This window comes from Maylandia zebra, linkage group LG18, assembly GCF_041146795.1.
Source record: "Maylandia zebra isolate NMK-2024a linkage group LG18, Mzebra_GT3a, whole genome shotgun sequence".
Lineage (NCBI taxonomy): Eukaryota > Metazoa > Chordata > Actinopteri > Cichliformes > Cichlidae > Maylandia > Maylandia zebra.
This window is the reverse complement of record NC_135184.1, coordinates 5,571,991-5,587,910: the sequence shown is the minus strand read 5'-3', so window position 1 is coordinate 5,587,910 and position 15,920 is coordinate 5,571,991. Positions and strand designations below refer to the sequence as shown.

General features: G+C 40.2%; 2 protein-coding genes across 2 annotated transcripts; both read left to right on the top strand.

Moving 5' to 3' along the window:
* The first annotated feature begins 3,087 nt into the window (after positions 1–3,087).
* On the top strand, positions 3,088–5,248 carry LOC112433246 (tripartite motif-containing protein 16-like). Its single transcript, XM_024801507.2, has one exon. It carries the CDS (start codon positions 3,118–3,120, stop codon positions 4,777–4,779), a length of 1,662 nt encoding a protein of 553 aa, XP_024657275.2. The 5' UTR covers positions 3,088–3,117; the 3' UTR covers positions 4,780–5,248.
* Positions 5,249–11,928: 6,680 nt separating this feature from the next.
* LOC143413683 (tripartite motif-containing protein 16-like) lies at positions 11,929–14,115 on the top strand. Its single transcript, XM_076877021.1, has one exon. It carries the CDS (start codon positions 11,961–11,963, stop codon positions 13,644–13,646), a length of 1,686 nt encoding a protein of 561 aa, XP_076733136.1. The 5' UTR covers positions 11,929–11,960; the 3' UTR covers positions 13,647–14,115.
* Positions 14,116–15,920: the final 1,805 nt, after the last annotated feature.

Here is a 15,920-nt window from a genome sequence, read left to right as displayed (position 1 = left end):
GAAAGAAAGAGGGGGAGAGAAAGAAAGAAAACCAAAGGGGAGAAGAGACGGTGAGAAGGGGGGGAAGAGAGAAAAAAAAACAAACAACAGAAAAAACTCCTGGGTCACCTGTATGGAGAAAAAAAAAAAACAGAGGAGACAGCAAACAACAAAGAGCAACATAATAATAGAAAAAAAAAAAGCACCATCACAATAAACTAGCTAGCCATAGATATCAATAGTTACTAAATAATAAACGATATTGTGCAGCACGTAAGATAGACAGCGCACAGTGTGCTTTGAGGCAGCAGCCAAGAAAGCTGTAGTCCGCCAGAAACATAAACACTCTTAGCACTGCAAAGTCCAAAGATCTCTAAAAGCTTTGTATTATGAACAAATCGTTATAAAATCTAACTCAACAATGTAAATCCACAGCCTGATGGAGCTTAATCTGCTTTACTATGTTGTTCAAAAAAAAAAAAGCAGAAGATTGTCAGAATTTTTATTATGTCTACAAAGACTTAGATGCTTTAGAAAATCGCTGAGGTTTACTCCCTGAGAGGAGATTGCCATTTCTTTACCTTCTTCATCTTCTTTTCTACAGATGCAGTGATGCTTTTAACCTCCACACAGTGACTCCACATCACCAACACCAGCCTCGCTTCCAGCTCCAATGATCTTCCACCTCTGACTCTTTCCTAAAATTGACCAGTAGGTGGGGCCAGCCCTGCCCAGGTGGGGTGGCCAGCGATGGAAGGCCGACGTGGTGGAGGCAGCAGCAGCGGTAGCTACTCACAGATCCCTGTCAGAACAGGCATGGGGTCTGTCAACTCCCCGGCCGTTTCTGTGAGATTGGAGCCGTACGACATCGGAGAGAAGAAATGCATCTCGGATGTGAGGAGGACTTTCTGCCTCTTTGTCACCTTTGACCTCTTGTTCGTCACCATGCTCTGGATCATAGAACTCAATGTAAGTCTGTGTTTGTAGTGGCTGTGACAGCAGTTTTGTTTTTTTATTAGATATCTGTAGTAATAAAGTTTTTACAGCAATGTAAAACCACACGAGATTAAGATGTATCACCAGACAGTGAGCCTTTTTGACTGGGTCAGCCTACTCGGGAGAAATTTATTGGATGCATCTGCTGTCTTCTATGTATTTTGCTCAAGAAAAAACTAAAACTGAAGATGATTTTATTATTTCCCAGAGATTAAAGGGTTATTTAAAAGTAAAGTTAAACAAAGTCAGGAAAGATAAAACGCTAGTATTGAAGTTTTTAAAAAACTCCAAAGTAGGTGAAGCCGTTAAAAGGCCAGGCTCAGAGCCTTTGGTTTTGCTTTTTTGTGGAAAAACATTTATTGTTCTTTTACAGCATTTAGAGTTGTTTCTTTCAGCTTGTGGTGGACTTTCGGATTGACAGTATCATTCCTATCTGCTTTTACTTTTGTGCCTGATCGGTACGATTAACAGCAGTCAGCTTGACGCACAACTGAACTGAATAACAAAAATAAACACACCGTAGATTTCTGATGTACTAAATCACTTTGGAGGAAAAATGAGTTTCCTCTGCTGACTGACAGTTATTGTTTGTTGAGCTCAGTTGTATGAAAGTTCAGATGAACTCATGAGTAGCCACCGATTTGTACACAACTGATAGCAAAGTGTGGAATATAGCATTACATGTGAACAAAGGTTTAAAGCTGGTGAAGAATGCACGTTCCTTATCTGTACAGACTTTTTCTTAACTAAACTATCAAGTGGTTTAGTTGGTATTGTGGTTTACAGTGGTTCGCCTACCAGGTGAAAGATCCCAGAAGGAGACGCTTATCCCATTGGGTTTGGTTCAGGAAAGGCATCTACCTGCTGTGGTGACTTCTTGTGAACAGGAAGAAGTAATACCATTACTTCTTCCTGTTCACAATTTTTATCTTTGTAACAACAAATCACTGAGTAATAAAACCAGCTGCCTTTTCAGTGAGTCTCTCATCCAGTGGTTCGCAGCGCAGGCTTGCCGCTGCTAAAACTAAACAGAGCTCCAATCACATTGGCCATATTTGTCACATGACGTAGGACTCCAGTAGAGAACGTAATTTAACTCTTTCTGCACCGCTGGGCGAATGAGACGTTGACAGATCGTTTTTTTCTTTCTATCGGGTTTGTTTTTCTTTCAAATTATTGGTGGGGACAATTCAATAATCGCTGGATCTTGGTGGGGACATGTCCCTTCCGTTAATGCCAAATCTACGCCCTTGGACTGAAGAGTCGTTTAGCTTCTAGTTTGCTGCCAACAGTGTAGTGAAACATTCAAGCTGCACATGAAAGTTAATGGGTAATTATGATGATCTTTACCAAAAAGATTTTAAATGAAAGAAAAAATAAAGGGCATGAAAACTGATTCTTATGTCTACTGTGTATCTTCAGTGTGAATGTTGAGTTATGTTTGAGTGTCTGCATTTAAAGCACATATTAATGTATTGTTTCGAAATCCATGGTGGTACACGGGAAACATTACTAAAGAATGTAGAATTAGAACACTATCTGTATTTGTTTTTTAAATAGTTTTACATATATTTTACTATTTAAAAAAATAATCAAGAAATCAAGCTTGCTGCCTGTCTTGTACAGTAATTTCATTTGAACATTTAGTGGAGTCAGTTGTTCCCATGCATCATTCTGTAAGTGTGAGAATGAACTAAGATTAGAAAATGTCAAAATATAAAGTGTCATTTATTTTTATTCATCACAGCATCCTAAACTTTGCTGAACTTTTTGAAATATAAAATGAACTCACTGAGTGTTGACTGTCAAATTTCAAACATCCAAGTAAAGATAAACTATTAAACTTTAACTGGGTCAGACTTGTTACTGCATGATGTAACCAAACATACCACACCCTGCATCATGTGATTGGCTCTTGGTCGCTCTGTAAGAATATTTCTTTAGTGCCTCCCTTCACAGATGTGTCTGTATCAGGATGGGTCTAAACAACATGGTGTAAATGCAGTTGCTGGTGAGCCTCATTTCCTGTAGGAGGTGAACAAGAGCAGAGATCTGTTTCCCTTCAGAGCACAGAGGTTGTTTCTGTTCAGAGGAAGTGAAACTGTCTGACAGTCACTGAGAGACGGTGAAACGGCACAGCACATGAATCAAATGGACCAAACAAAATTCTGCTGTTCAGTCTGTTTGGATCTACTGAAGGATCCGGTGACTATTCCCTGTGGACACAGCTACTGCATGAACTGTATTAAAAGCTTCTGGGATGAAGAGGAAAAGAAAAAAATCTACAGCTGCCCTCAGTGCCGGAGGACTTTCACAGCGAGGCCTGTCCTGGAGAAAAACACCATGTTAGCAGATTTAGTGGAGGAGCTGAAGAAGACTGGACTCCAAGCTGCTCCTGCTGATCACTGCTATGCTGGACCTGAAGATGTGGCCTGTGATGTCTGCACTGGAAGAAAAATGAAAGCCTTCAAGTCCTGTTTATTCTGTCTGGCATCTTACTGTGAGAAGCACCTTCAGCCTCATTATGATGTGGCTCCATTTAAGAAACACAAGCTGGTGGAGCCCTCCAAGAAGCTCCAGGAGAACATCTGCTCTCGTCATGATGAGGTGATGAAGATGTTCTGCCGTACTGATCAGCAGAGTATCTGTTATCTCTGCTCTGTGGATGAACATAAAGGCCACGACACAGTCTCAGCTGCAGCAGAAAGGACTGAGAGGCAGAGAGAGCTGGAGGTGAGTCGACAAAACATCCAGCAGAGAATCCAGGACAGAGAGAAAGATGTGAAGCTGCTTCAACAGGAGGTGGAGGCCATCAATCAGTCTGCTGATCAAACAGTGGAGCACAGTGAGAAGATCTTCACTGAGCTGATCCATCTCATCCAGAAAAGAAGCTCTGATGTGAAGCAGCAGATCAGATCCCAGCAGGAAACTGAAGTGAGTCGAGTCAAAGAGCTTCAGGAGAAGCTGGAGCAGGAGATCACTGAGCTGAAGAGGAAAGATGCTGAGCTGAAGCAGCTCTCACACACAGAGGATCACATCCAGTTTCTACACAACTACCCCTCACTGTCAGCACTCAGTGAGTCTACAGACTCATCCAGCATCAATATCCGTCCTCTGAGCTACTTTGAGGATGTGACAGCAGCTGTGTCAGAGGTCAGAGATAAACTACAGGACATTCTGAGAGAGGAATGGACAAACATCTCACTGACAGTCACTGAAGTGGATGTTTTACTGTCAGATCCACCAGAGCCAAAGACCAGAGCTGGATTCTTAAAATATTCATGTGAAATCACACTGGATCCAAACACAGCGTACAAACAGCTGTTATTATCAGAGGGGAACAGAAAAGTAACCTTCATGAAACAACAGTTTTATTCCGATCATCCAGACAGATTCAGTCAATGGTGGCAGGTCCTGAGTAGAGAGAGTCTGACTGGACGTTGCTACTGGGAGGTGGAGTGGAGAGGGGGAGGAGGTTATGTAGCAGTCGCATACAAGAATATCAGCAGAACAGGGAGTGAATATGGATTTGGACATAATGACAAATCTTGGTCATTAGATTGTAACAACAACAGTTTTACATTTCGGTACAACAACATTAAAACTCCTGTCTCAGGTCCTCGTTCCTCCAGAGTAGGAGTGTACCTGGATCACAGAGCAGGTATTTTGTCCTTCTACAGCGTCTCTGAAACCATGACTCTCCTCCACAGAGTCCAGACCACATTCACTCAGCCGCTCTATGCTGGACTGACATTTTACTACAATGTAGTTGGAGCCACAGCTGAGTTGATTAAGCTCAAATAGACTGAAGTCTTTCATATTGTGGGTTTAAATCTGTATTTTAGTTTCATTTTATTTTCTCTCCATCATTTCTGCACAGAGATCAGCTGTCAGTCAAACATTATGGGTGGTACCTCCACATCTTCTAGTTGTTCTCTTGATGTTTCTGAGTTTTTAAAGGAGATCTTTCCTGTGACTGTTTATGGAGGCTATCACTGCTCATCATCATTTTCATTTACTAAAATATTTCTCCACATGAAAATGTAAACTTCTCTATCCTCTAAATGTTTCTGGAATATTTGTATTGAAAAATGTCGACATTTCTCTTTATGAGTATGGCCGACCATGTGTGTGTGTTTGTGTTTGTTTTTGTCAAAATCATCAAACAAATGAGGAAAAACTGTGATTTTAATGAATGAATTCATATATTGTGTTGATGTTTTATTGTGTGAATAAACTGGAAGGTTTGACTATAAATCAAACTTTGAACAAAGTCTTTTCTTCTGTCTTCATTCCAGGATCTCACTCAAATCTGATGCAGAAAATATGAAACTAATCTGAGAGAATAACTGAAGCAGTTTTCCTCCTGAAGCATCACAAAGTTCAGAGTTCATGTTTAGAGCAGAAGATTCAGCAGTCGCTCTGTGACCTTTCAACTTTCTTCACTAAAACAGCTTCATTACAGAGAAACAAGTCACATTTTCTTGATGTTCTTAAGTCCTTTCAAATGTTTTTAATGGTCCTTGAATGCAGCATCAGTGTCGCAGGTTTAAAAGGTCACTTTCTGTTGTGTTCAAAGATTTCCTTCAGATATGGTCTTTAATCAGTAAAGCCAGTGATACAGCAGTGTCATTAGCTGTGTTATTGGCACCAGGCTGTGTTTATGTATGTATTTAATTCTGTCTGAGGATGTCTTCAGCATGAAATGATCATTTGCTCAGCTGCTGTGTCTCATCTCTTATCAGACATTGGTTGGAACAGAGTTTTGTTGCTGACCATCTGACAAGAGGGTGAAGAAAAGCTTCAGGCTTCATTTGGACACTACGTTGGACAGAAGTCTCCACAAAAATGACTCAGAAACACAAATATTATTAATGAAAGTCCAAATGTCAAAAAGGGGTCATACATGATCCTGAGAAATGTCCTTGAACATTTGAACATGAGTCAGAGGGTTGTCAGGTTTCTACACTGCATCGTGGCATCAAGCCTGAGATGTCTGTGGAAACAAGTATGGAGGACACAAATGCACAGACGCAGTCGAGCTGTTTGCTGCTGATGAGGAAGGAAAATAGTCTGTTGGATATTAAAGCAGCATTTATTAGAGTAAGAACAGATACTTGTGTCCTTCATTTGATCCCCGTCAATTTACAGAAGACTTAAGGACCCTTTGACTTCTAACATACAGCTGCATGTTTACAATTATTTATTTATTTCCAGCAAAGCGAGACTTTACTGATTAAAGACATATAATCAGACATATTACTGTTACTTTCTGAAAAAGACTCACATAAAGCAGATTTATCACAAGCAAACATCAAGACACATCCTTCATGGCTTAAAGTTGCAGTGGGACTCTTTCGCCATCTGGTGGTTGTAACAGTTATGACAACTGTTCCTGCATATATGTCCCTCCTCAGTGTGAAGAAGACTGGACTCCAAGCTGCTCCTGCTGATCACTGCGTGTTCCTCCTGTGTCTAAAATCTATTTCCATTATGAATCAGGAAACTGTTTGCACCAATCATAAAGCCAATAAAATACGTCACACACTAAGAAATAACAAAAAGGAATTGTGCATTTCAAGGAGATTTTTCCCTCGTTTTTTGAAATCATAAGAATACAAACTAATGCAAGACTGTCATGTTTTCATAAGTTTGTAGAGACACTGTTCTGTTGTATTCTAGGACATCAGTCACTTTTTAAATGCATGCTACTCCTCCTCCTCCTCCTCCTCCTCCTCACCATCATCATCATCATCATCATCAGCACCCATGACCTCCTTTTAGTCTTTGTTTTGTTTTTTTTCAGAGTTCAGGAGACGTTCTTATGGGATTTCCACAGTGTACAAGTACTGTTTAGAGCCTTTACCTAAAAGAAAAGAGTAAAGTACAAAGTAGATTTACTCACTGCAGGAAAATAATGCCTCAATCTGATATATTGTCTTATATGACAAACTGAAAGTGATGCATCAAAGTGTAATCAGCGTTTTCCTGTTACAGCTGGTCTAGATGGAACTGATCTGATCTCCTTTATGTGCAGGTAGATATCCAGTGGGTTTGCTAAGGGTCACAGATGAGGGGCTGTGTGAGATGTTTAATGGGAAAGGAAATAAAACCATTGTTCCAGACCTGCAGCTAAGATACTAGAGTATCTTCAAATATGAAGCTGAGTATTACTTCCATACTTTCCTCCACTGCTGATGACCTTGTTACCTGCTGCTCCCTGTTAATGATCAGCCTCAGTTCTGATAGTAAACTGTTGGCTCTCGTTCTGTCAGGTTGTTGCTCAGTGACGTCTTGTTTTCATTTTCCTCCTTCTTCAAATATGTCTTCCTTTAACTCTTTGCTTTTGTTTCTGTTTCAAACACCAAATGATACACGTGCTGCACCTCTGATGGTTTGTCAGAGAGCAGAACAATTTACATGTTGTCAGGACCTGGGGCTTTGAGTGATCCTAGCAAGGGACCTCCACACACTGTCTGGGGATAGTCTCACCACCCGATCGTTGGGGGGGGGGGGGTCCTCTGTGCGGGGGTGAAGGTCTGTGCCTCAAAGCGAGCGAAGAATTTGTTTAGCTCATCCGGTAAAGACATGAAACCAATATTAAATTCAGTTCTTTTGAATTCGTTTGGCGGCAGAAAAAGACTGTACTCAGAGGGGTCAAAGCTCAAAAAATGATCTTTATTTTACATTTCCGGAGACGGAGACCTGAACACACGAACACACACGCTCAGGTCTGAAAGCAGTAGCAGCCAGCATGGTTATATTTCTGCAGCACGTCACACACACTCAGTTAGTTCCTCTTTCTTTTTGTGTCAGATTTCCGGTGCAGCTCTGCACTAAACTTCCTCTTTCTAAAGTCTGTTGCCAGGGCAACCTGTCACCCTCTGACCTAGTTTTTGTCTCGTCTGAGCTTAGTTTCTAAAAGCCTCTCTTGTTAAAATACATAAAACAATATAATAAGAAAATAAGCACTACGAATACATTAATTACATGACACCAACAACAGTCTGCAGAGTGGGCTTGTAGTCGGTGATGGTCTGTATTCCTTGTCACAGCCTCCGAGTGTCTCAGCTGTCACTGAAGCTTTTTGAAATCCTCCTGGAGTACTGCCTTGGTCCCTGATGGTAGATGCCACCGAAGCAGTCAACAGTTCCTGAGTAACGCTTCCATGACTGAAAAGTTTGAGGAGCTCAAAACTGTAGGAGCATTGTAAAAAGAAAAAAAAAAACAAGAAAAAGGGCAAAACAAAGACGTGAACACTGTTTTGTTTGAGGAAGCAGACGTTGCCTGTGTCTGTGCCGCCATCTTGAAAAAAAATGTTTAACACAGTCGCACAAACAGCTAAAATGATCAAAATTTAAAACAACATATTAAACATAAATATGTGCCAGTTACCAGAACTTATATGCAGTTTTTCTGAGGTTTAATTATGCTCAGTTTCTCAATACTGGCATGTTGAAAATAAATTAAATAATTAAAAATAAATATGTTTAAGTTAACCAGTATAATGAATCAGAAAATAGAGTAACAGTGATTGACCTCACCAAGAATCTGACCGTGGTGTGTGTGTGTGTGTGCGTGTGTGTGCGTGTGCGTGTGTAAGTGTGTAATGAAGGTCGTCTTCATTACTTAACCATATAAACACACATGGGTGGTTTTAATATTGATATTTAACAAAAGTTTGTTATATTTTATTGAATGTTTGTTTATAATCCTCAGATTTACCCGTTCTTATATTTTGCTTGTTCTTATGTTATTGTATTTTTCTTGCAGACAAGAATTTTGGATACGATTGTCTTACCTGTGATTTCTCTTGATTGTGTGTGAAATGTGCGTGTAGCTTAGTTCAGTATGTAACCCCAGATAGTGGTTTGGCTTCAGGGTAAATTAGCAGCAGTCTATAAAGGGCTGCCAGTTAACATCAGACGGCCTCTGATGTCCAAATGAAGCTTTCTGAAGCTTGGATTGAAAAACGGTTCATTACTCGAAGCTTTTCAACACAGTCCTGTTTGGTGACATCTGGTGGACAAAACTATGAAGCGCAGCTTGAATCTACAGCTTATAATGAACTGCGTCATTATGATTGCCCACTCTGCAGAGATGAACTGACAGCTTCTCTTTAATGTCACGTGACAGTTGTGTCTGATATCGGGCTGACATGGTGCTTTGAACATGTATTTGTTTTACGTGAAAAAAATTCTGTTATGTCGATTTTAATAATAAATAATTTAGATGAATAAAACGTTCTTGTGTAAACATGTGCCATAGTGTGTTCTCCTGTTGCTTGTGACTTCTTGTAGTTTGTTAGTAATAAAAAAAATACACTAAATATAACAATGTAAAGCACAATATTATAATAGGTTGTGAGTACGCTTGTGCTGTGAGGTCACTGCTTCCACCTGATTATGTAATTAACCAGCAGACTGGTACGTTTATATATAATATACTATAAGTTATATCATTATAATTATGTGTATATCATATTTCTTATGTACATTTTAGACCTGGGAGCAGAAATGCTGATGAACTGGTTTTTATTGAGGAACAGGCAGAGCGTCCTCTCTTCCTGGCTCCATGTCTATAATTATGTCACACACTGATTCGCTCTCACAAAATCACCAAAACACGGCACAAATCCCACCAATGGTTCAATTCCTTATAAATCTTTGAATCAGGTACTGAAGCAGTGACGTGCTGAATGAAGCTTCAGACGTCATTGATCACGTGACTCTGTTCAGTCAAACCAAGCCTCAGCACAGCGTTTCTGAAGCAGTGTGTTGATTTTTTGACACATGTGCCGGAGCTTCAGCTTCAAATGGGCCGTCACCATCAGAGTTGCTGGAACCATGTCCCACTACTGGCTACTCTGTTTTATTCTGTGTTAAGTTTTTGAATGTGAATTTTCTGTGTTAAGAATAACAAAGAAAATGTAATGAAGTGATTTTAAACTTTAAACTTTGTGTTAAATCTTGTAAATCAGAGAGAGAGATGAGGTGTGGGTGCACATCAGATGATCAAATGTCAACAACCTGATTGGCCCAAGTGTGCAGATGTGACGTCCAGTGAGGGAAGGGGGGAGAAAGGGTGAGCAGGTATAAAAGTGAGGTGAAGAAGAGATTCGGGGTTCTTCCCTTTTGTCCTCTGTGAGATGAGCAGTTCAGAAGTTTGGATCTAAGAGGTTCACAGTTAAAATTCCAGCAGAGACGCTAAAAGGAGAACCACAGTCCAACCTGTGAATGTTTTTAACCCTTTGTGAAACAACAAAGGCATAAATATGATCATATCAATATTATCTACTGGGTCAGACTCATAGGATCAGGGATTAGAACTCCTTTTATCAGAGAGATGAAATCTACTTCCTGTACAGGGTTTTTTTGTGGGCCTACCGATCGACAGAAACTAGAGTCAATAAAAAAACTGGACATTGGCTCAATGTGTGTGTGGCACAGGTAAACAAGGACTGAGCGCTGTGTAGTCCCACATAAAGTCAGACACCTGGTCACCCTAGGTGGACCATGGCATGGTCTATATGGAGGATACAGACACTGCTGAAAACATGACTCTGTCTGGTTTAGATGATCAAATGTCTTTACTTTAGGAGGCTGTGGCTCAGAGTACAGTCACATAATGCCTTTGAATAAATGTAAAAAGCTTGTTTTGCTCCTGCTTTGATTTCTTTGTCCAGGTAGAAATTCTGCTTTTTGCCTCTAAAATCGGAAACAGTTTGAAACAAAGTTTGGCGCTCTAATCCTCTCTGTGTTTGTCCTTTGGTCAGATGGTGATATTGAATGAAATATTCCAGTATTCAGTAGCTCAGCAGCTTTGTAACATGTGGTTTTGCACACTGTTCAAACCTCAGATGTTTGTGTAAACAAGTGTGGAGGACACAAACTCACGGGGGGAGGAACGACATTTACTGTTGATGTGTCTGACATTTAGTCTCCATGAGTTCTCATAAGACTGAAGAACTCTGTGATCTCTAACATGCAGCTGTATGTTTTGAAATCATGTGTCTCATTTTCTGGACTTTACTAGACAACGAGTGAAGAACATATAACGAATATCATCTTTAAAGTGATGAATAATAACTCTGCCTCTGTGTCTTCATAAAAAGATCGTACTTCTGAAAGGTCAGAGGGCAGCATCCACTCTGGGTTTACACAGTTTTGCAGCTTTAGCTCTTCTGAAGTTCAGCGCCTGCTTTTTCAACCAATCAGAAGCCAGTATTGTAGAGAGTTCATATTTCTTTTCATGCAATTGAATAATTTTGAATGTTTAGGTGAATATTTATATTTAGAGTATTTTCTCGATCAGTGTCTTCAGTCCTGACCCTGAGTGCGTACGTTTAAAAATAAAGTGATATAACTTCTTTTACATTACTGTGAACTTCTTGTACAGTTTGACAGCTGATTGTTGCCGTGTTTGTCGTCATATGAAGATCGTTTCTTAAAGAGGGCTGAACAGTCATTTAGCCTCTGGCTCCATCCATGAATCTGATGTTTGCTGTATAATCTGTGCTGTTAAAAGTGTAATGGAACATATAACTTGTACATATAATTTCATATGTAATTATGATGATCTTTACCCATTAAGATTTCAAATGAAACGATAAACAAAGGCCAAGAAAACTGAGTTAAACTCCTGAGTCTACTATATATTTGCACCATGAAGAAATGAATTGTTAAAGTTTAACTGGGTCAGACTTGTTACTGCATGCTGTAACCAAACATACCACACCCTGCATCATGTGATTGGCTCTTGGTCACTCTGTAAGAATATTTCTTTAGTGCCTCCCTTCACAGATGTGTCTGTATCAGGATGGGTCTAAACAACATGGTGTAAATGCAGTTGCTGGTGAGCCTCATTTCCTGTAGGAGGTGAACAAGAGCAGAGATCTGTTTCCCTTCAGAGCACAAAGGTTGTTTCTGTTCAGAGGAAGTGAAACTGTCTGACAGTCACTGAGAGACGGTGAAACGGCACAGCACATGAATCAAATGGATCAAACAAAAATCTGCTGTTCAGTCTGTTTGGATCTACTGAAGGATCCGGTGACTATTCCCTGTGGACACAGCTACTGCATGAACTGTATTAAAAGCTTCTGGGATGAAGAGGAAAAGAAGAAAATCTACAGCTGCCCTCAGTGCCGGAGGACTTTCACAGCGAGGCCTGCCCTGGAGAAAAACTTATTAGTGGAAGATTTAGTGGAGGAGCTGAAGAAGACTGGACTCCAAGCTGCTCCTGCTGATCACTGCTATGCTGGACCTGAAGATGTGGCCTGTGATTTCTGCACTGGAAGAAAAATAAAAGCCTTCAAGTCCTGTTTATTCTGTCTGGCATCTTACTGTGAGAAACACCTTCAGCCTCATTATGATGTGGCTCCATTTAAGAAACACAAGCTGGTGGAGCCCTCCAAGAAGCTCCAGGAGAACATCTGCTCTCGTCATGATGAGGTGATGAAGATGTTCTGCCGTACTGATCAGCAGAGTATCTGTTATCTCTGCTCTGTGGATGAACATAAAGGCCACGACACAGTCTCAGCTGCAGCAGAAAGGACTGAGAGGCAGAGAGAGCTGGAGGTGAGTCGACAAAACATCCAGCAGAGAATCCAGGACAGAGAGAAAGATGTGAAGCTGCTTCAACAGGAGGTGGAGGCCATCAATCAGTCTGCTGATCAAACAGTGGAGCACAGTGAGAAGATCTTCACTGAGCTGATCCATCTCATCCAGAAAAGAAGCTCTGATGTGAAGCAGCAGATCAGATCCCAGCAGGAAACTGAAGTGAGTCGAGTCAAAGAGCTTCAGGAGAAGCTGGAGCAGGAGATCACTGAGCTGAAGAGGAAAGATGCTGAGCTGAAGCAGCTCTCACACACAGAGGATCACATCCAGTTTCTACACAACTACCCCTCACTGTCAGCACTCAGTGAGTCTACAGACTCATCCAGCATCAATATCCGTCCTCTGAGCTACTTTGAGGATGTGACAGCAGCTGTGTCAGAGGTCAGAGATAAACTACAGGACATTCTGAGAGAGGAATGGACAAACATCTCACTGACAGTCACTGAAGTGGATGTTTTACTGTCACAACCAGAGCCAAAGACCAGAGCTGGATTCTTACAATATTCACGTGAAATCACACTGGATCCAAACACAGCAAACACATGGCTGTTATTATCAGAGGGGAACAGAAAAGTAACAGTAATGAAACAACAACAGTCTTATTCTGATCATCCAGACAGATTCACTGTATGTTGTCAGGTCCTGAGTAGAGAGAGTCTGACTGGACGTTGTTACTGGGAGGTGGAGTGGAGAGGGAGAGGAGTTGATGTAGCAGTCGCACACAAGAATATCAGCAGAGCAGGGAATAGTAATGAATGTAAATTTGGACATAATGACAAATCTTGGTCATTAAATTGTAACAACAATAAGTTTACATTTCAGTACAACAACAGTTTTACATTTTGGCACAACAACATCCAAACTCGTGTCTCAGGTCCTCGTTCCTCCAGAGTAGGAGTGTACCTGGATCACAGAGCAGGTATTTTGTCCTTCTACAGCGTCTCTGAAACCATGACTCTCCTCCACAGAGTCCAGACCACATTCACTCAGCCGCTCTATGCTGGACTGTTGCCTTATTATTATGAAGACACTGCTGAGTTGATTAAGCTCAAATAGACTGAAGTCTTTCATATTGTGGGTTTAAATCTGTATTTTAGTTTCATTTTATTTTCTCTCCATCATTTCTGCACAGAGATCAGCTGTCAGTCAAACATTATGGGTGGTACCTCCACATCTTCTAGTTGTTCTCTTGATGTTTCTGAGTTTTTAAAGGAGATCTTTCCTGTGACTGTTTATGGAGGCTATCACTGCTCATCATCATTTTCATTTACTAAAATATTTCTCCACATGAAAATGTAAACTTCTCTATCCTCTAAATGTTTCTGGAATATTTGTATTGAAAAATGTCGACATTTCTCTTCATGAGTATGGCCGACCATGTGTGTGTGTTTGTGTTTGTTTTTGTCAAAATCATCAAACAAATGAGGAAAAACTGTGATTTTAATGAATGAATTCATATATTGTGTTGATGTTTTATTGTGTGAATAAACTGGAAGGTTTGACTATAAATCAAACTTTGAACAAAGTCTTTTCTTCTGTCTTCATTCCAGGATCTCACTCAAATCTGATGCAGAAAATATGAAACTAATCTGAGAGAATAACTGAAGCAGTTTTCCTCCTGAAGCATCACAAAGTTCAGAGTTCATGTTTAGAGCAGAAGATTCAGCAGTCGCTCTGTGACCTTTCAACTTTCTTCACTAAAACAGCTTCATTACAGAGAAACAAGTCACATTTTCTTCATGTTCTTAAGTCCTTTCAAATGTTTTTAATGGTCCTTGAATGCAGCATCAGTGTCGCAGGTTTAAAAGGTCACTTTCTGTTGTGTTCAAAGATTTCCTTCAGATATGGTCTTTAATCAGTAAAGCCAGTGATACAGCAGTGTCATTAGCTGTGTTATTGGCACCAGGCTGTGTTTATGTATGTGTTTAATTCTGTCTGAGGATGTCTTCAGCATGAAATGATCATTTGCTCAGCTGCTGTGTCTCAAATGCTTATGTGACCAACTTTTAAACAACCAAAACAAATTCCCCTTTCCTTGATAAAAGTCAGCTTATCCCGATGAATTTTAGCTTTAAACTGCTTACAATTCTCTAGTAAATGATTGCTGTGTGAACAAAACAAACAACTATGCAGAACAGTGGAATTTGTTCTGCTTCCAGTTGATTGAGTTTTGAGGTACGATTACTTGTGATTCAGATGTAGAATTTGTACCAGAGTAATCTCTTTCTGCCGGAACAAATGTATCAGCACAAGGCGCTTCTTGTACGTGCCCTCTTTCAAAATAAGAGTTCATTCCATCAGAACGCTCAGAGCTACAAACTGAGTTTATTTTTAAGACACGAAGCTTTGCCTTAGTTGCTGCCAACTCTGTTTCCAAGGATAATTTCTCCTTTTCTTTTCTCAGTTTTTCCTCTTGCGCTTCAATAGAATGTTTTTCTTTAATGCAGCGAGTCGCTCCATGAGCGCTGCCTTGTCAGCCGCAGCTTTAATGCGTGCGGAAGATGTTGATGAAATTCGACTTTGCTGTGACAATGTTTTCGAAGGTGGCTTTACACTTGAGATATTAGAGACACTGTCTTCAGGATTTATTTCATCCAAACTTTCAACAGCTTGATCATTAAGAGCAGTATTGCTTTGTTCAGTATACGGCTCGCCTGCTTCCTGCAACCAAACCTTTACTTTGTCCATAAAAACAGAGAATGCTGTCACCTTAGACTGAAAATGTGCGCTTTGCCTTTTCACTTCATCTTCTGGCAGTGGCAAACTTAAAAAGGATTCTTGCAAAGCGTTTGCATCTTGATAGCATTTAATAAACTTCCCAAATTCAGAAGACACTTCCTTAACGTTCTCATGTGAGGTCATTAAAGCAGAAATTTTCCCCATGTACTTAGATGCTTGCTTACACATTGAACTCCGCTTTTCTTGGCATGTCTTTATATACAAATCCAAACCTTTTGGCGTAAATTTGATGCTTCTTTTCTCTGCTTGCATCTGAGTGTCATCCTCTTGTTTACTCTCTTGTTTACTCTTAATATCCGACATTTTTATTGTCCTCTTGGATTATTTCAAACATTATAAAGATGCACAGCACACTGAGAATCCATATATCCAACATATCCATTAATGAAGGATTATTCCTTTGTCCACGGGCAGGTTTTTTACTTTTTGTAGTGGCAATTCCTTTTGTTTGACAAACCAAACATCCCACAATTAAAAGTCCACAAGCCACTGCTGCACTGAGATAATATTTCGTACGCAGGCAAAAGAAGTCCACTGTCCAAACTTTAAAGTTGCGTTCTTATGGTTTATTTTATCCAGTTTGGCAAGCAA